Source organism: Rosa chinensis, chromosome 6, assembly GCF_002994745.2.
Source record: "Rosa chinensis cultivar Old Blush chromosome 6, RchiOBHm-V2, whole genome shotgun sequence".
NCBI lineage: Eukaryota > Viridiplantae > Streptophyta > Magnoliopsida > Rosales > Rosaceae > Rosa > Rosa chinensis.
In genome coordinates, this window is record NC_037093.1 from 49,125,592 (window position 1) to 49,151,611 (window position 26,020).

The following is a 26,020-nucleotide window of genomic DNA, read 5'->3' on the forward strand; positions in this document are numbered from 1 at the left end:
TAAGTTTCCTTTCCTGCGTTTGGGATGCAAAAGGAAAGGAAATCGTTTCCTGAAGGAAGGGAAAATAAGGGGGAAAGTGATTCCTTCCAAATCTTAAGGGAATCACTTTCCCCCCTTCTTTCCTTGTATTTGTTACTCACAACATATTATTTTATTATATTATTTACCAACTTTTTAATAACTTTCCTTACGTTACCAAATATCGGAATGGAAAGTTGTTGGGAAATTTCATTTCCCTTCCCATGGGAAAGACAAAGGAATTACTTTCATTTCCATGAACCAAACGAGGCCTTAGAGCATCTTTAGCAATGCTAGCCATTTTTGAGTCAAATTTTAGCTAAAGTAGCTAAAAAGTTATTTTAGCTAGCCACTTTAGAATTACGTCTGCATCAATGCTCTCTATTTTAACTAGTTTTGAATTTATATTATTTTTTAAATGAAGATTAAATAGTTTAAATGTATTTATAAATTACATAAAATAACTTAAAAGGAATGTTTTAAATTATAGAGAGCCTCATCCCGCTCTCTATATTTAGGAGCGAGATAGCTAAAAGTTATAATAGAGAGCCACTTAGGAGTCTGGTGCAGCTGCTAAAATAGATAAAAAGCTAAACATGCTCTCCAAAATAGCTAAGGAGTCAAAATAGAGAGTCTGCTAAAGATGCTCTTAGTGCTTAACTTTTGTTTAGGAGTCTGGTCAACGCAAAAATTCATGACATTCTATTCAGTCAAACGTATAGTTCTTGCATTAAATGTTATGGTTCTTAATTAATGTGAAGAGTAGCTATTTTACATGAAATTTCATGTCGTTAAGTTCATTTTTATAAAGTATTTGACGATTCCTAAATCTTGTTTTAACATGGGGCACAAGAGGACAATTTTCTATACATAATTGCTGCTTATGATTTTTCTTTTTCTGAAATCTTCTTTGAATGCTCGACTAAGAAAAACTTGAGGGGAAAATGAAGATTCTAGAGAGAAAGGAGCTGCATATACCTATTGAGGAGCTAATGGTATTATAATTTATACAATCTTAATTAAACAAACCGAATAAGGCCTATAGTAGTCATATACCTACTATATACTGTTAGGTATAACCCTATAAGCTTTCATTGAGGAACTAGGCTGTTTCCACTTCTTAGTAGTACTTTAATTGCAAGAAACCCAAATATTAGCTTTTAGACCATTGTAGCTTTTAGTGTGTAGCATGTGCTATCCAATTTTGGTATGAATACCATTGAAAATGCTCTAATAAAATTAGAATTGTGCCCTAAACTATGGATTACGCTGTGATCACTTGGTAAGCTAGGATCCTAATTCCCAAATAATAAGCATTTTGTTTAATCACATGGTTTGAGAACATGGTCTATGTGTTTGTTTAAAATGAATCATTGAGCTTGGAATGTGGGTGACCTCATTAATTACGGGTGTGTATGTTCTCATTGTTTCTTCCCCTAGAAATCAAAATTAAAATGTAAACAACACGAAAATAGATGGTCATTCCTTTCATTTATTAATTTCGGTTGATGAGGGTCGGTAAAACAGTTTAATGAAGTAAATGTCAAGTTATCTCCTAATTAGCCATCTAGATACCATGTTAGGATCATTGCACCTGGCGCAACCGTAGCATTGCATGTGGCATTGGACTTTTATGTTTTAAGCAATTTATTTTCAAACAAACATTATTAATTTTGATGTGAATTTTCTACTAATTTGGCCTTCTCTTTATCCTAGGTGCCGCCCCCTTCTATTGTTATACCACAAACCCGGCCTCAATATCCACACACAGATTTAGTCTCCCAAGTCAGTGTGAGTAAGAGAGACGGAGTTCAGGTGAGACCGTGAGAGTACTGTTTGATTAGATTAGAATATAGAGCAAGAGGTGAACCGTGAACATGTGGTAATTCTTAATGAGATGTGTTTGAAGGTGTTTTCTAGGTCATCTACACCAAGTTCTATATATATATATAATCTTGCTCAGGTGTGGATATCCGTACCTAAGCAAAAGGTACGGATTTTCGGTTTTTACTCAGTTTTTTATCACACATTTATATCTTAACCGTTCAGTTTTTAGGTTCTAATGTATAGATCATCTCTACAAATTTTAAGCCAAATTGATGATCGTTAAGGTATCAAAAACTGCAATTTACATGAACGAACCGAATCTGTCAAACCGAAACCGTTCGTGTTCATTGTTGTAAATTGCAGTTTTGAATACCTTAACGATCATCAAATTGGCTGAAATTTTGCAGAAATGATCTATACATTAGGACCTAAAACTGAACGGTTAAGATGTAAATGTATGATAAAAAAGTGGGTAAAAACCGAAAATTCATACCTAAACAAAATGTACGGATATCCGCACTTGAGAAGCCCTATGTGTGTATCACATGGTTTTTCCAATTATTCAAGTTAATTGCTAAGTCTTAGATAAGTAAATATCCTTCCCACATTATGGTACTTCATATACTAATTGTGGTTTTCTTTTTCTTTTGTTTCTTTGGTCAAGACTAATTGTTGTTATTATCATATTATTAGCATATGGTTTGACTAATGCATGCTTATTTTTTATGAGGTAAAATTATTATATATGTGAGAAGTACAATATATATAACCAAAAATAAAATGTAAATTTCGATTTGGTCAAGTTATGGTTTCACCATGCATATGCTTACATGTGCTTTTGCAAATAGTAAAAGAAGTACATGCTCACAAGGTGAGATCATGCAATGCACAAATGCACTAAAATGCCTAGCTACTAATTAAAATTGATTTCCTCCTCTTGGAACACCACGTACTTGATCATATAATTGAGACGTGTATTCTAAATTAATTGGTTTATTTCCCAATACAATTCTTAAAGAATTAAGTTGATGCAAGAGGACTGGCCAGAGCAGATCGATGATCAGGAAGAATTACAAAGGAGGGAATATATATCCAATCTAAATTTTCTGTCAGAATCTCAAGGCGTTCTCGAGAACAAAGTTGGTTGGCTGCAGTAGTTCGAAGTTTGAAGTTTGAAGTTCAATGACATGCATGTTGTTGTCTACGTGGCTATTTTAGATGCAATCAGATTCATGCATGTATACACGTCAACTCACCCATTGACGTCTGCAGTCTCATGTATTTTGTAGCTCTTTGATTCTTCCGAAGCTGGTAGATACAACTAGTGCGAGTCCGACTCGCACACATGATTAATTCGTTAGTTTTTTTATTTTTTATTAAGGACTAATTTCACTTTGCCTCCTTCAATTTAAGGTCGAAAATCATGTTAGTCTCTGATCTTTAAAATTCATCAAGAACACCCCTGTACTCTCAAGATTCCTCTTCCGTGTCCAATCCCGAGGCCTCCATCCATTTTGGATGTTAACTCATGGCGTGGCACCGACACAGGGCCCCACCTTTAGAGGCTGAAACTCAATTTTTGTTGAAATGACCTAAACGACCCTTAATACTGTTTTTCCCTGCATTACGGGTCCATTACGGCCAATTACTCTCTCGAAACCCAAAAACCCTATCCCAGAGCTCGAGCTAAACCTTCTATCTTCGTCTCTCTCATCAACATCCTCTCCAAAACAGCAACATACCCAGATTTAGTGAGAACCCATTTCAACAAGCTGTCGAGATTAGAAGGTTGACGTGTTAGCATCATGGCTGGGGCGCCAATCGAGGAGTGGATACCTCGAACGCAAAGTGAAGCAGAAGAAATCCCCAATTACGGTGAGAGCAAAATTTTAAAATTCAAATTTAGGGCATCTGATTACAGTGGTGTTGAGATTTTATGTTGATTTTCGATTTGATTGTTATATTCATTTGTGGATTTTGGGTATTGGATTGTAAATGGCAATCAATCAATCTGGGTGATTACTGATATGGTTAACAATTTTATGGGTTTCGAAGCTTCGGAGCCAGGGCTTTTTAATTTAGCAAATATATGCTTTGGAAGGTTCTGAAAGGGGTGTTTCAAGAATTAGGGTTTTAATTTTTTAGGGTTATTTGGTGGATGATTTAGATATCAGTGGGGATGGGAATGGGTGGACATTTATATCTGACAAGCAAAAGGGGCTAATACCTGCCTGTGAAGAGGTGATGCCACTTACTGATCACAGATTCTGTGTGAGACACTTGTGGACTAACTTCAACAAGCTATACCCAGGGAAAGTGATGAAGGATCAGCTGTGGGCATGTGCCAAGTCCACAACCATGGCATATTTCTGGAAAGAAATTGTTCTGATGAAGCAATTGGATCCCAAGGCTTATGACTGGTTAAATGGTAAGGATTATGTATCCACTTACTGTAATGATGATATATGCTTAATTTACTATAATTCATGATCTAAAACAATTATTTGTTTTTGTAGATCCTAGAAGACCAGCTAAGCAATGGTCCAGGTCTCACTTTGGAACAACTCTGAAATGTGATGTTCTCCTCAACAATCTCTGTGAAAGCTTCAATGCTTTCATTTTGCCATCGAGAGCCAAACCTGTAATATCTTGCTTTGAAGATATCAGGATTAAGATGATGAAGAGGATTGCCATGAGGAAGGAAAAAATCAGCAAAGTTGTGGACACTATCGGCCGCAAGTCTAGGGAAATTTTGGAAAAGAATAAAGTTAAGTCAGACACAGATTGTATTCCTTATGGTTCTGGAAGTCCTCAGATTGAGATAGAGAGCATTGGAGGAAGCAGATATATATATAGTTGATCTGAGTAGAAGGACTTGTGCATGTAGGAGATGGGATCTTACTGGTATCACATGCAAGCATGCTATAGCTGCCATAAACTTCATGAGACACAAGCCTGAAGATTATGTGGATGCTTGCTACCTCACTAGTACCTACATGGCCATTTATTCAAACACAGTCAAACTTGTCAATGGGATGGACCTGTGGAAGCAGAGTGATGAACCTACCATCCTCCCACCTCAGTACAACAGGCAGCCTGGTAGGCCAAGGACAAAAAGGGTAAAGGATGCATCTGAGAAGGAGACTGATGGCCCCAAGCTTGGAAGGGTTCAGAAATCTCTAAAGTGTAGCAATTGTGGAGTTTTAGGTCACAATGTGACAAATTGCCATAGGCACCTGCCCCCTAAGACACCTATTGTGTCCAAGAAAAGAAAGCTAAACAGTGGAGAGGGCTCATCTATTCCAACTAAGGTATAAGGGTAGCACAGATTGTTATTTTGTGAAATTGATTATGCCTCTTATAATGCAATTACCAATTACTCATAAGTTTGCTTCTATTTTTGCAGGCTAAGGGTACCAAACAGCCCCCAAAGACAAAGAATGAGCTCAGAGAAAAGGCAAAGCTTAAAGCAGCAAAGCTGAAGGTAAACTATAAACTACACTAAAATTTCATGTTACATTCGATCCAACCTGAATATTGTTTAGTCCTATTGTTTACTTATCTAAACAATTATTTCTTCTCATGACTATAGAAAAAAAGGGAGGAAAAGAAGACAGGCGCAAATGCATCAGGTGCTAGAGCTGCAACCACAAGCAAGGTTAAAGCATCTGCTTCTGCAACTGGATCAACAAGGTCATCTGTCAGAATCAGACAAAATGCAAAGGCTGGAAAATAGAGGAATTGGAGTATGTGATTAGCATCCAAGGTCAGGATATTAGAGATGCATATTGCCTACTTTTGTGCAACCTTGTGCTGTGTCACAAGGTTGCTAGTTCTAATCTTTTGCAAAGATGATTAGGGCTAATCTTTTGTGGACCTTATTCCAAACTGAGATTTTTTGGGTAGTTTGGATGTAAAATAGATTTATGCATCTATATGGGTGCTAATTATGAACATGATTTCCATTTCTATTGAAGATCTTATTTTGGTACAAATGTGATATTTTCCAGGTTTTAAGCATACCCATTTAATTTTTGGTTTTTGGCAATACCCATTTAATTTTTGGTTTTGGACATACCCTTTTTGGTGGATGCATGCTGATTTTTTGGATTCATCAAACCATTGGGATAATTATAAAATTTGGAGGGAAAGTCCTTCAAATGTCCATTGTGCCCCTTCTTCTGAGTTTCAGCCTCCAAAGGTGGGGCCCTGTGTCAGTGCCACGTCATGAGTTAACGTCTAAAATGGATGGAGGCCTCGGGATTGGACACGGAAGAGGAATCTTGAGAGTACAGGGGTGTTCTTGATGAATTTTAAAGATCAGAGACTAACATGATTTTCGACCTTAAGTTGGAGGAGGCAAAGTGAAATTAGTCCTTTTATTAATTCATTAGTTATATTCCGTGTGTGTGTGTGTGTGTAGATCATATCCAGAGTGTGTGTGTGTGTGTGTGGATCATATCCAGAGTGAGGCCTCACTCTGAAATTAACGTGTGAGGTTTGAGTTTAGGGTCATTTTTCGGTCTCATATCCACATCTCAACCGTTCAGTTTTTAGGTACTAATGTATAGATCATCGTTGCAAAATTTCAGCCGAATTGATGGTCGTTAAGGCATTGATAACTTCCTTAAAACTAGTACGATTTAGGGTAGACAAATTCAGTTCGTCCAGTGGTTTAAGGGAGTTTGATACCTTAAAGATCATCAAATTGGCTGAAAATTTGCAGAGATTATCTATACATTAGTACCTAAAAACTGAACGATCGAGATGTGGATATGAGATCGAAAAGTGATCCTAAACTCCAACCTCACACGTTAATTTCAGAGTGAGGCCTCACTCTAGATAGGATCTATATATATATATATATATATATATATATATATATATATATATATAGGTTCTCACTTACCAAAATTGTTCGATATTTTTTTTATGGTGAAATAAACATTACAAATAGATTTCACAACTACAATCTATTTTAAACCGATTAAAGTTGTAAGTTAGAAAAAAAATTTTAAGCTCTTACGTAATCAAGTGAAGCTAAAGAGTTTCAAAATTTCCAATATGAATGAACACAAAATTACTTCTAGTGACTAGAATATATATATATATATATATATATATATATTAAGAAAAAATTCTGGTGACAACGGTTGATATTCTCAATCACATTCAAAGTAAAAAAAAACTAGCTAACTTTCTTTAAAAGAAAATAACTCTAAATGATTTTGGAGCATATTGGAAAATGATCTAGAGTAGCACAAACATGAATAACAAAGTTGCAGCTCGCAACTAAAGTTTCCTTAGCTCAAATTTATGTGTATTTCTTCACTTTATTCATTCAAACAATACCATTGCGGTTTCCTCATTATTCAATTAAATGATGTCATTATTTCAACAGAATTTGTTGATCAGTATATAACATACAGACACACACATACTACATATACTGTTGCTCAAATTAATTTGGTTAATTTCAGATTTATATTTAATAAATAAGGTGCTGCTATCATAGGGGAAATTCTAGTGTAGTGGTGGGTATCTCATACCCACATTTACAAAAGTGAGAACAAATTTTGTTGTCAAAGTTGTAATTTGAGTCATTCTTTGTGTAATCTTAGTTCTAATAATGGTTATTAATTACACCTCTTACGACATTTTACAAGTTTTTGAACAAATTTGTTGTCAATGTTGTAATCTTAATTCTAATAATCGTAATTACACCTCTTACGACATTTTTACAAGTTTTTGAACAAATTTGTTGTCAATGTTGTAATTTTTGTTTAACTATATGTAAGTAGTGTAAATGAATATGGTAACTTTTGTTCTCAATGTTGTAATTTGGTTCAAATACTTGTAAATTTTTGTTCAAATAGTTGTAAATGAGGGTATCTCATACCCACCAGTACACTAGCTTGTCTCGCTATCATAGTACTATTCCATCTTTTTCACTTTCTTCTGAAAAAAAAAATGAAAAAAAGGTATGGAAGATACAAATATATATTTTGTGCGACGTCATTGATGAGCAAATTTAAAGAAATATTAGTATGATAGTATCGATAATATCAAACAAAAAAGAAATACTATAGATGATAATATTATTATCTCGAATGTAGAAGATACGTTTAAAATTCGATTTAATTTCTTATAACTATGAATGTTACATGCTTCGTGCCTGGGTATAAGTAGCATGCACACTCCACATAAGAGGCATTATCTGAGGCTGGCCAGTCTGAACTGTGTCGACCGGTGCTCACTACTAGAATTTTCCTCATATACATCGGCCAGAAACCGATGTAAAAAAAAATTTGTACACATGTGTTATTGGGTGATGTAAAAGATCGCAAAAAAATAGACATCGGTTTTAACCGATGTCCCATATAATAATATACATCGGATTATGTTCCAGAATCGATGTTAAACTGCTATTATGATCACAAATTGGTGTTGTTAGATATTGTTAAACCTTCATATTTATGCATTTAATGCTTAACGAAATATAGGTCCAATAGCACTAGTATTCATTTTAACATCGTTACTTATTCTAGAAACGATGTGTTATATTCTCTTACACATCGGTGTTTTTGAAGTTTGCCTGCTGTTTATAAGCTTTATGGGTACTTGCCATATATCACACTATTTAAGATTGAATCTACATTCTTTTGTATTACGTGACCGATGTTCATTATTCTATTAAACATCGTTTCCTTTTATGAAGTGATGTCCATTTTTCTATTAAACATCAGTTTTTGAGGTTGGCACCGATGTTCATACTTATACTAGACATCGTTTTTAATTTAATAAATCGATGTCCATTGATTTGTTTTACATCGTTTCTTACACAATGTCGATATCCATTGCGTTGTTTTACATCGTTTCTTACTTAATAACTCAATGTCCATTGGGTTTTTTACATCGTTTCGTACTTAATAAGTCGATGTTCATTGGGTTGTGTTACATCATTTCTTACTTAATATTTTGTTATCCACTGGCTAATGGGACATCAATTTTTTCTTTTTGAACTGATGTATTAGTTCTTGTATGACTTCATTTTTATAGTTATATATAAACTGATTTGTAACTATTGCTAATGAGAATACATATCGTAAGTAAATAAATTTTGATTAATGTTGTTGCTCAAAGTACATAACAACATCCCAAGTATTTCTATGCATAACATGTCGAAATAAAACAAAAATTTAAGTCTAAATGGTACATAATACTAGAAACAGAAACGAAAGCAAGCCTTGCCGTACTTATATTCCATTTGTTCTTCTGTTTTCACCTGCAAATAAAATGAAATGAACAATTAGCTATAACAAGAAAAACAGAAGGAAAGAAAGGAAAGGAAAAGGGAAAGACAAAAAGACATTGAGCTTACAAGACATTCCTATCCTAGCATCCATAACACAATCTGTTGGCAGGCCAATTATTACCTATCCTAGCATTGAGCTTACAAGACATTCATATCCTAGCATTGGCCTGCCATTGAGCTTACAAGACATTCCTATCCTAGCATCAAGACTTGCATTTGAAAGGAAGTAACATAGTGTGCTAGTGTGCTACTTAAAGGTTGTGCTAAAGAACTGGCACAAAAATTGTTCTAAATAACAGGAACTTAATGTACTACGATTGAACCCGAGACCTTGCATAGTGATATTGCTATTGCCAAAATATAACTCAAGTACATCTCCAGTAATTTAAATGATACAGCAACTCAATCTCACAGCAAGAATGGTCCCTAAACTGGCCAATACACTAAGGTCATTGACAACAGGTATTAAGAATCCATGACCATAATAAAGGCTTCTACTTTACAGATAGAAACTACCGCAAAATAGAGTCACAGCTGCTATGAAGATACAATAGTACAAAATTAAAACTAAAACCCTGCACATATTCCTCGCTCCTTAACTCTTTCTCATTCCTTCCAAGTACCAAAAGAAATCCCAAGAAACGGAAACTCAAACAGCAGACCAGATATTCAACTCACAATCACATAATTCAAAACAAAAACTTTCATCCATCAGAACCCAATTTCTGCAACTCCTAAATATTGATTATAACAACCAGTCGAACATATTGACAAAACATTCACAATATAGCAACACAAATACACAAGTTCCATTCAATCACCATTCATAAACAAAATGCACAATGAAGTGAAATTGGGTCACTCGCAGCAAGTAGGTCATTTCGAGTATCCATCTTTCGGGCAGCAGAAGGAAAGCCATGAGGCCTACTCACTTTTTCGTTCACTTGATTGAATCCGTTTTAAAACTAGAAATGACTTGTATATCTTGCATTGTGGAAACTCAAATTGCAAAACCATAGGATTATCATCTTGGTTAAAAAAAGAAGAAGAAGAATTAGTAGAGCATAAGAATTACAAAGCTTATGAAATGTTGATTCAAACATTTTGATCAAAAAAGCTTAACTAGTACTAAGCCTATCATTATCTTATTATTGTTGCTATCTAGCTATTAAGGCACTACTCACTAGCAGTATATGAAAGGAACCTCGAATGCTTACCAAAATGTCTTCCAGACCATTGATAAAGTTGTCAACTCTCCGCTGCAAGTAGATTGGGTTGTACTCCAACGACTGAACTATGAAATAAAAGCCAAAAACACCAAATATCACCTCCCAGTCACACTGAACAACATATCCCAGCTGCTCCTTCGTCCTATATCCATAAATACATCAATAATTTTAAGAGTATAAATCTCAATATACATCATCCACCCCCTAAAAGACTACATTATCAAATTCAGGTTTCTACATCATCCACCCCCTAGAAGTAACATAGTGTGCTAGTGTGCTACTTAAAGGTTGTGCTAAAGAACTGGTAAAAAAATAGCAATATCACTATGCAAGACCAATCATGGAACACTAAGTTCCCAAGCAATACTTAATCTTGGCATCTCTGTCCTTCAAAGAAAATCTTTAGATGCTTATGCTTATGATAACACTCTTTACAATATAAAGGTGATCAAGAACTTTAGATTAATTACTGGAAGTACCTGGTAAGAAATCATGATTACATTGATATGCACATGCCTAGTAAAGTGGTAAACTACAAGTAATCTATACAGGATGAGTCGGTAGGCTGCCTGGCTCTTCTTTCCCTAGTTTATCTTCCACTTACAACCTAGGCAGCTCTAGAGAAATCATTTTAAGAAACATAGTTTATAGACAGTACAAACACAGAAAAAGTGGCCAAACTTTACGGACAGAAAATTGGTCCGTAAAGTATGAGAAATCAAAACAAGCAAACTAACATAACTGAAAGTCTAAAACTAATAGCCTAACCTGTAGAGTTCAAACATGTACACACAAATATCTAGTACTCCTCCAGGCCTGTAGAAATGGAATTAAAAAAAAAAATGCTTATTCCATATTTGCAAATGGATTGAGTTCTACAGGTGAAGTAAGAGCTCGAGAAAATGAATGAAGAAAAACTGGTAAAAGATCAACCAACATATATCCAGCAGTCATTAGACATGTAACTACTATACTAATTTTCTCATTAGATCTGTTCTATCAACCTTCGATAGATCCAGAGCTGCAGGAACTTCAATGATTTGTCCTTGCCAAAATCAGAACCTAAACAAACAAGCCAATAAACAGAAATTTAGATAATTGATACAATGTATCTGCACTAAAAAATAGAAGCACTACATATAGTTGTTAAAGGATCGTGGTACAAAACTAATAGTGCTAATCTACTACATACAATAAGAAAATCCACAAGATAGTCATAGTTTAGAGGTTTACATTTTGCTGATATAAAATCATCAAGCAAATTGACACACAGATCCGTAGCCCAGAAGCTCTTACCATTAGGATCAAGTTGAAAAGCTGCTTCAAACATAGGGTCTACTACCCGGTTAATCATTGAAGAATCATTCAGAAAGGTATCAAGTCTAGGTAATAGATAACACCATGTGTTCAAGCAAGACATGCGGACAGATACATCGCAGTTACTCAACATGATGCCTATCAGTGGTGTCATGATCAGCCTTACGCTTTTCAAAGATCTAGTGTTTTGGATTTCACCACTATTTCCTTTGTGTTCCCTTTTTATGCGTACCATCATCCTCTTCTGCAGCATTTGTCGCACACGGTAATAACATTGGAGGGTGAATAAGAGCATTAATAAGACCTTCACAGGCAACCTGTGAAATCAGATATCTATGTTAATCTACAATATGGCATCTGACAGTACTCTGAGACTAGTTAAACTATTAATGCTAGTAAACTGTGGTAAACTTTAACAACCCTGGCTTGTAAAATCACCAAGACTCGAAATGCATGGACCCTAGACATTCAAGAAACAGAGACATAATGATAACTTGGGTTCCTAATCAACTCACATGTATACAAAACCCACTCAATACTCAATACTGGAGCAGTTTTACCATTTCCACTGCCATCTTTGTATTCAATTATAGATAATGGAGCAGTTTTACCATTTCCATTGCCATCTTTGTATTCAACTATTGATGTGGTTGTGGTGTTGTCAAAACCAATCGCTAGGTTACCTTGGTATGCCCTAGCAGCCATGTAATAACGACCAGGTTGTTGGTCTGTGAACGACAGGGCATCAATGGTTCGTCCAGGAGATATTGTGATGTAGGGTGTTGAGATTGGCGCAGTGTAGGCTGCGTCTGCTGCAACCACCGTCAGGTTATGGTTTGCGACTATGAAGTGAGTGCCCTCAACAAAACAATGATGAGCCAAACATCATCCAGATCCCATAACAAAATTCTACTGCATGCTACATCTTGTTACTATTTAGTATTTACAAGCTTACCTAATTAATGAGCAGGACGGTTGCCAAGAGCCACATTCTTGGCAATCATGTTCTCCCTCTGCACAACTCCCACCACATAGCAGCATGACAAGATAAGTCCAACGGTAATACCAGTTCCAAAAGCCACAAGAACACCTGCATTCAAAGGAAAACTTTCAAAATCACCAATATCTAACTATACCAACACATATTAATAGGGTCAAACTTACCATAGATGATGTTAAACGCCAGGATAGGCATGTGAATAGCACCAGCAATGATCCCGAATACCAGCAGACAAAGCAATCTGATCAAGTATGCCAAGCAAAAATGAGAAAACACCGCGCTGCAACAAAGAACAGCTTAAGCAAACTCTGCTCACAAACATACTAATTAAAATCAAATAAATACTTGGAATTTCAAATCAACATGAACGTATAGGAGAAATGCAAGCAATCTTTCGAAATAGACCAGATTCAGGATAAGCTATCTTTCGAAACAAAATCAGGAATCTTGTCTTTCGAAACAGACAAGATTCAGGAATTTCAAATCAACATGAACGTATAGGAGAAATGCAAGCAATCTTTCGAAACAAAATCAAACCGATTCGATTCGAGAGACGAAATGCGATCAGTTACCGGCGCGAGAGTTCGAAAATGCTAGACCGCTTGGCCTGAGAGTTGTCTCTCTTGAAAGGTTGAAAAAATGTGAATACCCTGTCTTTCCCAAGCTTCTGTTTGAGTGGATTTGACGGCGGCGGCTGTGGCGGCAACAGACTCTTCAACTTAGCTGCCGGCGAAGGCTTCGAATCCAAGGCCGTATAGTTAGATCTGAAGGTGCAGGCGCTTTTCTCCTTGGAGGCTTGCCGGGGCTAGGTTTGGCGACTGGGGAGGCTCCATTGTGTCCATGAGAAATTGTTGTGTGGCATAGACTTCATCTTCGTCAATCCCAGAGAGAGACGGAGAGGGTTTTAGAGAGAGAGAGAGAGAGAGAGAGAGAGAGCGAGCTTGCCAGCTGAGGCGATGCCGCTGGAGAGATAGTAGCGGGAGTGAGCGGAGGAGAAGGAGGTGGTGGTGGTCGTGAAAAGAGAGCGGAAGAGGAAGGAGGAGTGGGCTAGGGTTTTGAGGAAAAGTCGGAGAGATGGGTCTCCAATTTTGTTAGAGATAGTGAGTAAGGATGAAAATGGGCTGCCAGAGAGAGTGGAAAAACTGACCAAGTGTGTGGAAACAAAAATTTTGTTCCCTGCGTATTGAAATTTTTAACTTAGTCTTTTTCCGCGTTTTTGAAAATTTTTGATTCAAAATATAGACATCAGTCAACAGTAACAAGCGATATTAGTTATATTCATAGAAATCGGTTTTTGAGGAATCGATGTTAATGACATTGTTTTACATCGCGTGTATTTCTCACCGATGTAATTGTCGTGATGTCTATGAGCATAATTCTAGTAGTGGTTGAACCATGTGGAGTGTGATCGTCGCTTCAAAAACTATCCCAACACCGTCTAAAATTTTAGTGCCTAGCTATTTCATTCCATGTGATGTGACCCATGATCCTTGGGCAATTGGGTATGACCCGAATATTTTCCTCATTTGGAAAGTCAACACTTAAAAATTACAGATGAAAACCCAGAAAATAAAGTCACTTGGGTTCATGCAAAAGTCAACCTTTTGTTTAATATTTCCAATCCGAATTCTATAACCAGTACGTTTTTTAATTCCTCTCGATCATTCTTGATGTTGAACTAGATGGCAATATATGTGAATATGGACGTCCATAATCGAACGAAGACTGATTCAAATAAAAGAGAACTACTGAATTCCAGCTAGCTAGGGTTCGGTCAGGACCAGGACAGAATTGGAGGAAGCCAGGGTTTCGAATTTCATCTTATTTTTTTCAAAAATAAATTTGAACAACGAAATCAAACACCCAAATTATGAGTGATACTGATACTGATAACCAAGTTATACGAATTGAACCTCATGAAGAGGTCGGCAAGCCCACCTTTGAATACCTTTCAAAATCACAAAAAAAAAAAAAAAAAAAAAAAAAGTCGGCAAGTCTGTCTTTGAATATCTTGGTCCTGATCTGCAAGTGAGATCGATTTCAGTTCACTATCTTCAATTAATTTATTAAGATTTCGTCTTAACTAACTTTGTAACTACATTAACTGCAAGCTTATTATAAATATAGGTAACAACACTACTTATTTTTCAACTAGCTTAGGACTCGTGATTAGTTAATTAATTAAGAACATGACCAGAGCAAAGCTAGCTTAACGATAAGAGAACGTGACCATTAACGATAAGAGCGATGGATGGATTAGCATTACGTCATGAATTAATGGTGATGGAGGTTTGACCAGAGAGATCTGGATTCTGGAAAACACATGAAACCACATGGAATAGCCGATTATAACCACCACCTTATTTCGAATAATAAGACCTCAATTAGACCGTTAGTGAGAAATTAGTCAAATCAAATTTATTAGCCAATTGAAATTCCATTTACCAAACCATCATGTGCAACAGATACATGATCATAATCCCACCCGTCTCACACCTATAATCTTTGATTGTGTTGAGTCTTGACCAACTATAGTCTCCATATATATGATTGTTCAATATACTAAAGAGGGGATTAGAGCACCATTGACTGAACAAATTAATGCATTTGGATTTTCTGCTTTTCCTTCTCGTAGTTTGTTGTGATGTATATATGCAGGTAGCTAAGGGAAGCCATTGTTTTTTACGATATCGCTAAACTAATTGAGTAGTTGTTGCCAAAACATGGTCCGAGTCTTTAGAGGCTTATTATGCTAATTAGTAATCTGACCCGTATGCATGTTTACTTGTAAAACTATAAGAAACATGTATGAAGTTGAGACAGGCTACAGTACCCTCCTGTATCCCATATCTTTTATTTTTTATGGCAATTTTTTTTTTTAAATATTACCAATTTAACAACACATTTGTCATCAATTAGTAATATTGTCTATATACCTGTAAATATTGTCCTAAATGGAGTAAATACTAAAATGTTTACCCAATTATACAATCGAGAACTATATTACGTGAATGAGGACACATGTTCTATTTGATATAAATATGAAGATTTACTACTTGTACAACACATTTGTCGTCAATTTTATTAAATGGTTCATAAATTGGTAAATTTTGTCTTAGACCTTGTAATTACCACAAACATGACATTTATTACAATATTTTTAATCATTTGTCCTTATATTTGTAATAAGCGTTGTCAGAAATGTAATTATTTTCTCAATGAGAAAGATTGCACAAGATACCACCCAATTATACATTTGAGAACTCTATTACGTACGTGAATGAGAACACATACTCTATTTGGTATGAAATACGAAGATTTACCACTTGTACAACACATTTGTCGTCAATTTTGTAAAGTAGTTCATAAATTAGTATATGTTGTCTTAGACCTTGTAATTACCACAAACAGGACGATCGATCCGGATCCTATTACAGACTTTCCAGATGTCGGTGTATGTTGGGCGTACTGGGACGCTCGACGGCGTTCGCCGCTGGTTGGACGACTACGGAGGCGCGACAGTGGCCCAACTTCGGTGGTGGGGTGGCGATCTATGTGGTGGGGCGACACAGATGGTGACTTGGGCTGGGTGATAGGAGCATTTTTATGCGACGTTTAAATAATTATTTCCTCATATTTTTCTTAGTTATTTCCTTAAATAAATAAATTTTAATATAATTTTCATTTTCTAGGTACCTTGGAATAAATGGAGCTGAAATGAAGAAATGGAGTTTTCCTGGTCCGACTAGGAATCCCAGTCAACGCAGGAATCCTGATGAGGCTAGGAAACCTGAAGGCATTAGGAGACCACATGATGACGTGGGAGATATTATGGGGAATTAAAGCTGATTTTGCCATGGGAAATTATGGAGTTAATGTCAAAAATCAAGAGATGATCAAGGATAATGATGCCATGGAGAGATTTAAGGGAGAAAAAGTCCAAAACAAGTCTAGATTCATTCCTATTTTCACTCAAGAGTATTTTGGCCGAAAATTAAGAGAAAAATCAGATTAAATCTTGGGAAAATCAGCAATAATATATTTGGAAAGATTATGGATTTATTTTGGAGCTTTCTGATTGGCTGGATGACTCAACAGAGCTGACATGGCATTCTGTGATTGGTCGAAGCTGTGTGGCATGATTGGATAGTTCTTTGAGGAGATAAATCAGAAAATAATCATGCAATTAATTCAAAAATAATCTCCCTAAATCAAGGTGTTAAATTGGAGGTTTCTTATTGGTTGGATGACATAGCAGAGCTGACGTGGCGTTCTCTGATTGGCTAATGCTGTGTGGATCAATCTTGAAGACTTGGAGACTAAGTTGCCATCCTCCTATAAATAGGAGCATTCTCTACACAATTTAACACACCATCACACAACAAACACCTCTTCATTCAGAAAATTCTCTCCATCCTCTAAAGCAAGCCACGGGATTCAAGCAAGGCCGAAGCAAGAGAAGAAGGAGCCGTGACCTATTCCTCCACCATCCACCATTGAAGACTTGCTTTCAAGCTTCAAGGATCACAACGAAAATCATCCATCCTCATCTTCCATCCACGGTGTAATTCGACCTCTACTTTGTAACCTTTGTTTGAATTTCGTTGGTTTTGTTTTAGTTGACATTCATGATTGAACAAAATTATTATTTCTGGAATTTTTATGATTAAATGAGAATTTTGACTCTTATATTGTAATTCGAGAGTTGCTTATGTGAGTTTGTTTAATTAAATTTGCTTTATAGATATCTTTTGTATTTTAATCTTATGTGGTTCGAAACACTTAGGGTTTTGATATGAATGGTGCTAGATTTAAGAACATGAAATCAACTTTTTGTTTTGTGTAACTTGAATCGAAGTAGTAAAGGTTTTGGACAAAAACCGAATTTAATTAAAGAGGATTGCAATTAGGTGGACTTTTTCATACTAAGTTGCACACTTGAGTTGATAGCCTTTCTTTGTTCTTAATGCGTTAAACATGTCATGATTGACTAGCTTTCTAGGGCTTGATTACATGTTTGATATGATTAATCTTTGTGCTTTCACTTAGGTTAATTAGCACTGAAAAGTAAAAAATGGGAAATTATTTGCTTTCGAATATTTCACATGATCAACTCTTTTCTCATGACTTAGATGAACAATATTAGGATTTAATCGAATTTGATCATAGTTTCGGTTTTGATCTTTGTTCTCTCATTCCACCCGTGTATATATGTTTTTTTACATTTTCTTTATTTTATTTATTTTAGTTTTAATTTAATAATCCTAAAACCCCTTTTTGTGTTCATTTGTATATATTTTTATTCTTTGTTTTATTTTTGTAAATAATACTTTTTACTTTTATTAATTTGTTTTTGCAATTACAGGTGTACCCTCAATCCCCAGAATAGAACGATCCCTATTTACTATATACTAACGATGACATTTCAGGGTTAAATTATGCGCTTGCTTTTAGCGTATCACTGGGCGGGTTGGATGCATGGCCGGTTTGGTTCTTTGGGCTTGGATGCAGCTGGTAAGCCTGATCAGGGCTGGAGATAGGGCTTGGGCTCACTTTGTGGACCCAACCCAAGTTGTTATATTGTTTAGTTGTCTTGCGTTTTTTTACAATAAGGTTCCGCTTTCAGGGACAGTGTAGGCACTTTTGTGCATTTAGTTTTTACATTTACTAGCATTGGAACGGCTCCCAGCCCTAGCGACAAAGGCAAAGGAAAGATTTAGTCTTTCCAGGTTTCTTGCCTATTACTAGAAGTTGAATCTTATACTACTTGCATCTTGGTTTCTCTAGTTGTACACCAATTGAGGTCTCTAGGCGACTAGGTTACTACTTCATGGGAAGTTGGTAGGGAGGATTTTCTTTCTTGTTTTTAGGCTCATTAAATGAGCGAATGTGTTAACAGTGAAGGTCACCGGTCCTTTGTCTGATAGCTTAGACCTTTTATGATTTTGGTGTAAGCTAGTATTGGATGTACGAGCCTTCTGGCCTTGGATAATTGAATGAAGTTATCTCCTTTTCTAAAAAAAAATAAATAAAAAATTACCACAAACAGGACATTTGTTACAATATTTTTTATCATTTGTCCTTATATTGGTAATATTCGTTGTCAATAATGTAATTATCTTCTCAATGAGGAAGATTACACAAGGTACCACCCAATTACACATTCGAGAACTCTATTACGTGAATGAGGACACATGCTCTATTTGATATGAAATATGAAGATTTACCACTTGTACAACACCACATTTGTTGTCAATTTTGTAAAATAGTTCATAAACTGGTATATGTTGTCTTAGACCTTGTAATTACCACAAACATGACATTTATTACAATATTTTTTATCATTTATCCTTATATTCGTAATAATCGCTGTCAATGATGTAATTATTTTCTCAATGAGGAACATTACACAAGGTACCACCCAATTACACAGTTGAGAGCTTTATTACGTGAATGAGGACACATGCTCTATTTAGTCTAAAATATGAAGATTTACCACCCAAAACAACACATTCGTTTTTAATTTTATAAAATGATTCATAAACTTGTAAATGTGGTCCTAGACCTTGTAATTACCAAAAAGAGGACATTTTTTACAACATTTTTCGTCATTTCTCCCATTTTTTTTATAAGAGAAATTTTAAATACACATCCCTATTATTTTATATTTCAAATTAGATTTTGTAGGTAGGTTAAATGACCAAAACAGACATCTATGCATTAGAAGAAGAAAAAAATAGTCATATTTTCCTTATATTATTCTATTTATGTACAAATTTCTATACATGGCCTCCCAATTTAATACAAGAATAAAGTTAGAAACTATCTAATTTAATTTTTTTCTTAAATAAATTGTAATTAAATGAGGTTAGAAACCATAATATTTACAATTTCAAAATCAATGGCATTAAATGTTTTTAAAACATATTGCTTCACTCTCATTTTTTAGTTAATTTTGTTTTTTGTTCTAAGAGTTATGATTAATCAATTTATTTTCTAATATAAAACATCACAGGTGAAAAAACTTTGTAATTGTTAATTTGTTTGGCCCCTCTAATGACAACTTTTTAGTTTCGCCACTGTGGAGAAACTACTGATATAGTTTTGGTTGAATGTTCAACTCATAATTTTATACTTGATTAACATGGTGTTTGGTGGATGAGAGCTCATATAACACAAAACCTATTTATATGCATCTATTTAAAGGGAACAATAATAAATCTTTATAGATTTCTCAATAACTAAAACAAGTAATCAATATGGTCATTTACAAAATGTCAATATACTAGAATATACTAATCCTATTAAATAGTAACCTTAATATAGTAAAAAAAGTAGGATATTTCATGATTTTTGAGATTAAGGATATTTTAGGTACTTTGGATTGTGTATTTAATGAGAAATTAAATGGGTGGTGTGTTAAGTATGGAGTGTGTATTAAGTAATTAGGGGTGTGTATTTAAAACTTCTCTTTTTATAAATATGATCGTATGTGGAATAAGTGCCATAATAGAATTAAATTTCCACATCTATAAGGTAACATATTGTCATCATATAAGTAAGGAAAAATTTCAGTTTACTACCCTGTGGTTTGCACTCAACATCATGTCAGTCCCTCCCTTTTTAATTTGATCAGCAACACCCCTGTACTTTCAATTTCGATCAGCCGTGTCCAAATTTTCCTGTGCCGTCTAATTTGAAAGTTTACTTTGACGGATGGGCCCACTTAAAGGGGTAAATTTGTCATTTCACACAATTTTCCTTAATAAAAAAAATAAAAAAATAAAAAAAACTAATCGGAAACCCCATTCCTCCACTCTACCCACCTCTTCTCTCTCGACCCTCAGATCAACACCTTGGCCTTACCGACCCTATGGACTGCTTCTTCGACAAGCTCGCCGCCAAGTCCCCCTCCCTCTCCAATCTGGTCCGCCTGATCGCCGCCGCCATGGATTCCGACCCAGCCCATTTCACCCTCTCTGCCCCATCACATCAGCCGCCCTCATTCTCCACTCTTGTCCTCTTCTTCCTCTTCTCCTTCATCACAATCTCTTCATCCCCCTCCTCATCATCTACAATGGCCACCATACCTGATTGCTTCACGACGAACATCTCGAGCTCAGAGTCTCTTCATCAGGTCGCACTGCTGCCGAGCCCGACCTGCTTGCTCCTCCACCTGCACATCGAGCACCGTCACAAGCCTGAACTGCAGCTCGGACCTCCGACCTAGACCTGTCCTCGTCGTTCAATCTCGCCACTTCGCCTTTTCCGGAGGGCTGCGACGGCGACGAAGATCGTTGCGATATGGTCGGAGGAGCCATGATCGATCCAAATTGAGGTCAGGTCCGGCTACAGTACTCTATACTCGTTCGGAGATCTAAAACCAAGAATTTGGTCACTGAGACCTGTGTTCTACTCGATGGCGGCAAGAAGAAGCTCTATGATTTGGCAAATTGGGTAATTGCCAAATGAATTGGCATTGCTTTTGCTGGAGTCTTCACTGCTGCTTCCCATGAAGCATCTGACGTTTTTGGGGGATAGAAGATTCATGCTCTTGCGATCAAAGCAGCGAGCTTTTTCGATGTGTTTGTTGGGAGTTCTTTCTTGATATGTACTGCAAAATGGGTCTTGTGGGGGATGCACGTAAGGTGTTTGATAGAATTACTGAGAGGAATTCAGTTTCGTGGGCTACTATGATTTTTGGGTATGCAATGCAACGCCTGGCTGGAGATGCATTGGAGCTTCTCGGGTTGATGCGTAGAGGTGAGGGAGAGAATGAGTTTATTTTGACTAGTGTTGTGAGTGCCTTGGCTGTTCCTGAGTTTGTTGATACGGGGAAGCAAGACTTGAGGCGAGGTAAGAGGAGAATGACCTTGGAGAGCTCTGGCAAGGCCAAGGTGCTGGTCTGAGGGTCGAGAGAGAGGAGGTGGGTGGAGATGGAGGAATGGAGTTTTTTTTTTTTTTTAAGGAAAATTGTGTGAAATGACAAATTTAACCCTTTAAGTGAGCCCCTCCGTCAAATTAAATGTTCAAATTAGACGGCACAGTAAAATTTGGACACGGCTTATCGAAATTGAAAGCACAGGGGTGTTGCTGATCAAATTGAAAGGGAAGGGACTGACATGATGTTGAGTGCAAACCACAGGGTAGTAAACTGAAATTTTTCCTATAAGTAATTATTTGATTTAATGATAAATTACTCAAAGTAGACCTCATTTATAATTGATTAAGGAAAGTATTAATGATGTACTTAATTAGTAATAAAAGACTCATTACTTTTTTATTTTTTAGAGAAAAAGATTCTATAACTAATTATTAATGATTTTTTTTTTCAAAGTAGACCTCAGTTATAATTGATTAAGGAAAGTATTAATGATGTACTTAATTAGTAATAAAAGACTCATTACTTTTTTATTTTTTAGAGAAAAAGATTCTATAATTAATTACTAATGATTTTTTTTTTAGAGTAATAGTCAACCACTTTATTGATAATAGTAATAAGAAATAATACAACTTATAGATGTAGAAACTACATCGAAATAAAAAATAACATAAACAATAATAGATAGAGCAAAGCATCGGAAATAAAACCTAGTAAGAAGATTAAGTGATGCACTTAAGCATTTGATGAAGCACCGGACAGAATCCGGGCTATGTAAAATGGTACCAATAGTATGGTCGACCATTCTTCCACGCAAAGACATGCGTCAAATAGAGAGTAACTTTCTATCAAGGTAACCGGCGGTAGTGTGACCGACCTTGCCTACTCCACACAAAATAATACGTCGAATAGAGAACAATCTTCTACTTGAGTAGCCGAAAAACCCATTCCAAAATGTCAAAAAATATTGGACTCGTAAACAATCTCCTGGATCCCAGATGCGAACCCTAACAGTATTGGGCTCATACACCAATTGCATATCCCCAAGAAGGAAGGCCCAACCAAACCTACTTGAGCTATCCAACAAAGAAAAGGCCTAGGCCCACATAATTCTCCTTTGGGCACCCAAAATATCTCTGGGCACCCCGACCATCCCTGACGTCGGTCTCGTATGCTGCTCTGTCTCCCTTAGCTGGAGAATGAACATTTCGGTCCCATCAAGACGACGCCACTTGCCCCCGCCAATGTCACCGGCCGGAACGCAGAGCCCGCCCAGACCCCTAGCACTGCGTCGCTCACCGTCTGTTGCTAGATCACCGCCTCGATCTAAGATGCAGGGAAGACAAGCGACAGCCGCCGGTCCAGCGCTTTGGGGAACTGAGTTGAAATGGAGCGCGCTCATCCACTCAGTCACCAAAACAAAGCAGCACGCCGGCGACTTGAGTCATGCCCGACTTGGCCGAAGACGTTTAACTCTGGGTGCAGACCGAATCTGGGAAAGCAGCATAACCATGGCTTCTTCCCATTGATACGAAACACGATCAGAATAGATCTGAACAGGAGAACTTGCCACAAGTCGAGATGCGAACCACGACCTGATACAGGGCACGGCTGGAGCAGTGCGCGAAAAGACCGACACCGGAACAGTATTCCATCGACGATGGAGAAAGGTATAGAGAGGCCGGAGGCGGCGCTCTCCCAACCCTAACAGAACAAGCCCACTAGGTATTTTCATATCTTAGCATCCATATTCTTTAATTACTAATGATTTGGTTTAAGGGTAAATTGGTTACCAACCTTTTAAATATTCAAGGCCATTGGATATATTATTAATCCAACGGTCTAAAATATTCAAAAAAATGGTTGTATAGCAAACGGCCCAGCACCTTAAAATTTTCCATATGAAGTTTATAACAATAGGCGCCGTTCACCTAAGTGAAGGGTAAAAGCCAAACTCTTTTGATGAACGTGAGAGTGAAGTGTTCTACCACCGGAGCTAACAATTTCTCCCATTTTAGCCCTAGTTTTAAGTCTAAGTTACATATGATCGCGAGATACATAAAATGAAGAAGTACTTCACCAATCCAACGGCTGGGGGTTTTGCAGATCATTAGGTATCATTATGGCATTACTAATTTGAACTTCTCGATCTTTGCTCTTTCTCTAGCCTACAATAACTAAGAACTTCTCCCCTTTACTCATAGCACTTTGAATCGTATCCACAAACTCTGAAACATGTATGATCTTAATCGGGTGAGACAAATATGATAAGATCATATCAAGGAGATGATCTCATAATCTATAACTAGAGGGTTCAACTTGGATGCATTTGATGTGCCATGTGATAGTGAAAGTGACTCACTTGGACTCCTCCAATTAAATCCCCATCACCTTCATCCCTAGTAAGACAAAATTAGGGTATATTATACATGATTGCGAATGTCATGACAATGATCGATCACAACGGCTACTTGGTTTGTTTTTTGTTTGATTCAAAGCATGAATTAGTGTTATATATTGGGTCAAAGGTTTAATCAAATTTGGAGACAGATTAGGGTTTAGGGTACACAACAAATTACAGTGAGACTTATTAAGTTGCATTTTATTGGGCCCGTTTCTGCTCAATGATTGCAAAGTGAGTTTAACTTTTAATTTGCTTGTTACGTAGTAGCCCGTAACAATAAAGATGACAGTCCAGTCCGTGAGGAGGCGCAAGCATTGTCAACTAGGGCTATCAATGGGTCATGTCGGGTTGAGTTCGTGTCAGGCAAAGGTATTTGTCATATCGCATGATATAAACACAAACCCAACCTATTTAATAATTGTGTCAAAAATTTAAACTCAAACCCAACCTATTTTAAACGGGTTACCCATTTCCAACCCGCTTAACCCATTTAATAAATATGTCATGTCGTGTTAGATAAAATGACTCATTTAAGGGTTAACATTGCGACCCATTTAACTAAAAAAATGAATAAATTGATTAAATTCACTAAAAACTCCACAAGACAAAGAATATAAATAATTATATATAATTCATAAATAATTAAATCCAATGATGGTGAAGTAAAATATTTCAAATTGTATCCTATGATCAAATACTCCCAACGTCCAAAATTTCAAGAAGTATAGCATAATCGGGTTATACGGGTTCACTTCGTGTTGCGAGTTGACCTGTGGCCGACCCATTTATTAAATAGGTCATGGCGGGTTGACCCACGGCCGACTAGCTTTGTAATCGTGCTGGTTTCGAGTCGTGTTATCGGATCGTGTCGGAATTGACAGCTCAATTGAACTTTCTGGAAAGCCATGAAAGACCTTCACATTAATCTTTCAGTAAGTTTGCGATGCAAAATTTTCTTAGAACCTCAAAGAGGCTTCCCTACCCTATAATTATGCCTGCATTGCGCGTATGTGAGAACACGCCTCTCATATTGAGGGGACCTTAAGCAATTACCATGGACCAATACCAGGGTGTTTATATTGGTTCGGCCAGGTGAACATTCAGGAATACCACATGGATCAAGTTGACATATATGTGGATAGGGTCCAATCCCAATTTGCAAGCTGTATGAAATTGAAGAATAATTTTGGGAGTACAGTTGTACTGGTTTGAAATTAGGGTTAAGCAAAGGGTGGTCCAGTAGCGGTCCTAAAACTATATCATGGTCCAGATCCTAATGGGGACTTGGGACTTTCTTGTGGTTGAGAAGGGAATGGTGAAGCTCCTAGTGAAATATGTGAAGGACTTCGGTCTGTCCCATGTGAAATCCTCATGGCAAACGAAGTAGAATTTTGTTTATACTCCAAAATCAACTTTGCTTTGATTTTCAGCTGTACAATAATACGTGACCATGTTTAATTATTGTTTAGCGAGTCAATATTGCCAAAAGTTATTGACGGATGACCTGTTCATTACAAAATATCTATTTTATCAACTTGTTGAATTTGGTAATAGAAACTGGTGGAAGGAACTGGAGAATGAGAATGATAGTGATGCTCCAGGGGACGTCAATGCATATTGATGATTTGATAAGCGTTACCACCATGCATCTTATGAACATAGAATTCACAGTATTTTACACGACATTTCAGTGATGCTCAAGTCTCAATAGCAAAAGTCTTCAGCGGGTGGTCATAAACCCATCTATCGTTCACATGCTGTCGACATGATTAAGTGCTTGCAAGATGCACATCGAAGAATATCCACAACACTTTTGAGTGCATTTCAAGTAGCACTGCCGCAACCGCAAAATGCCCTTACGCATACAAACATTACATTTCAAGCCCTAAATTTGTGTGAAGGGCGACCACAGCCTCAGATTTAGGGTTGAGTCCTAGGCATGCCAACAAAGGAACGCCCAAAATTGCTCAGTGTGCTTAAGAGGTGATTTCCTTATATCTTTAATGAATTTTCAAACTTCTCCAGAATC

The 26,020-nt window shown here is 36.6% G+C and overlaps 2 protein-coding genes and 1 long non-coding RNA gene across 4 annotated transcripts; 2 read left to right on the top strand and 1 right to left on the bottom strand.

The window, feature by feature from the left end:
• Positions 1 to 3,499: 3,499 nt before the first annotated feature.
• Positions 3,500 to 4,705, top strand: LOC112171487. The gene is made up of 3 exons (XM_024308667.2): positions 3,500 to 3,720; positions 4,157 to 4,273; positions 4,362 to 4,705. Exons 1-3 carry the CDS (start codon positions 3,651 to 3,653, stop codon positions 4,703 to 4,705), a joined length of 531 nt encoding a protein of 176 aa, XP_024164435.1. The 5' UTR covers positions 3,500 to 3,650.
• Positions 4,706 to 5,096: 391 nt separating this feature from the next.
• On the top strand, positions 5,097 to 5,885 carry LOC112174402. The gene is made up of 3 exons (XR_002926004.2): positions 5,097 to 5,156; positions 5,252 to 5,329; positions 5,438 to 5,885. It is a non-coding gene; the product is annotated as an uncharacterized LOC112174402 (long non-coding RNA).
• A 5,170-nt stretch (positions 5,886 to 11,055) lies between these two features.
• On the bottom strand, positions 11,056 to 12,791 carry LOC112174621. 2 transcript variants are annotated; one of them, XR_002926087.2, is made up of 3 exons: positions 12,390 to 12,456; positions 11,686 to 12,023; positions 11,056 to 11,451 (listed from the first exon to the last, which is right to left on the bottom strand). XR_002926087.2 is itself a non-coding variant. In XM_024312424.2 (3 exons), exons 1-3 carry the CDS (start codon positions 12,745 to 12,747, stop codon positions 11,375 to 11,377), a joined length of 501 nt encoding a protein of 166 aa, XP_024168192.1. In that variant the 5' UTR covers positions 12,748 to 12,791; the 3' UTR covers positions 11,056 to 11,374. The 2 variants fall into 2 exon arrangements, 1 of the variants encoding a protein (XP_024168192.1); XM_024312424.2 differs by lacking the exon at positions 12,390 to 12,456 and adding an exon at positions 12,662 to 12,791.
• Between the last annotated feature and the right edge of the window lie 13,229 nt (positions 12,792 to 26,020).

What these genes read in the sequence shown, in the direction of transcription:
- LOC112171487 (XM_024308667.2), top strand. Translation starts at nt 3,651, where the DNA reads ATGGCTGGGGCGCCAATCGAGGAGTGGATACCTCGAACGCAAAGTGAA. An exon ending in AGAAGAAATCCCCAATTACG is followed by an intron (nt 3,721 to 4,156) that starts GTGAGAGCAAAA and finishes AGCTATACCCAG; the next exon opens with GGAAAGTGATGAAGGATCAG. An exon ending in GGCTTATGACTGGTTAAATG is followed by an intron (nt 4,274 to 4,361) that starts GTAAGGATTATG and finishes TTGTTTTTGTAG; the next exon opens with ATCCTAGAAGACCAGCTAAG.
- LOC112174621 (XM_024312424.2), bottom strand. Translation starts at nt 12,747, where the DNA reads ATGCTGCTATGTGGTGGGAGTTGTGCAGAGGGAGAACATGATTGCCAA. An exon ending in CCGTCCTGCTCATTAATTAG is followed by an intron (nt 12,024 to 12,661) that starts GTAAGCTTGTAA and finishes CTGATTTCACAG; the next exon opens with GTTGCCTGTGAAGGTCTTAT. An exon ending in TTTTCAACTTGATCCTAATG is followed by an intron (nt 11,452 to 11,685) that starts GTAAGAGCTTCT and finishes TTGTTTGTTTAG; the next exon opens with GTTCTGATTTTGGCAAGGAC.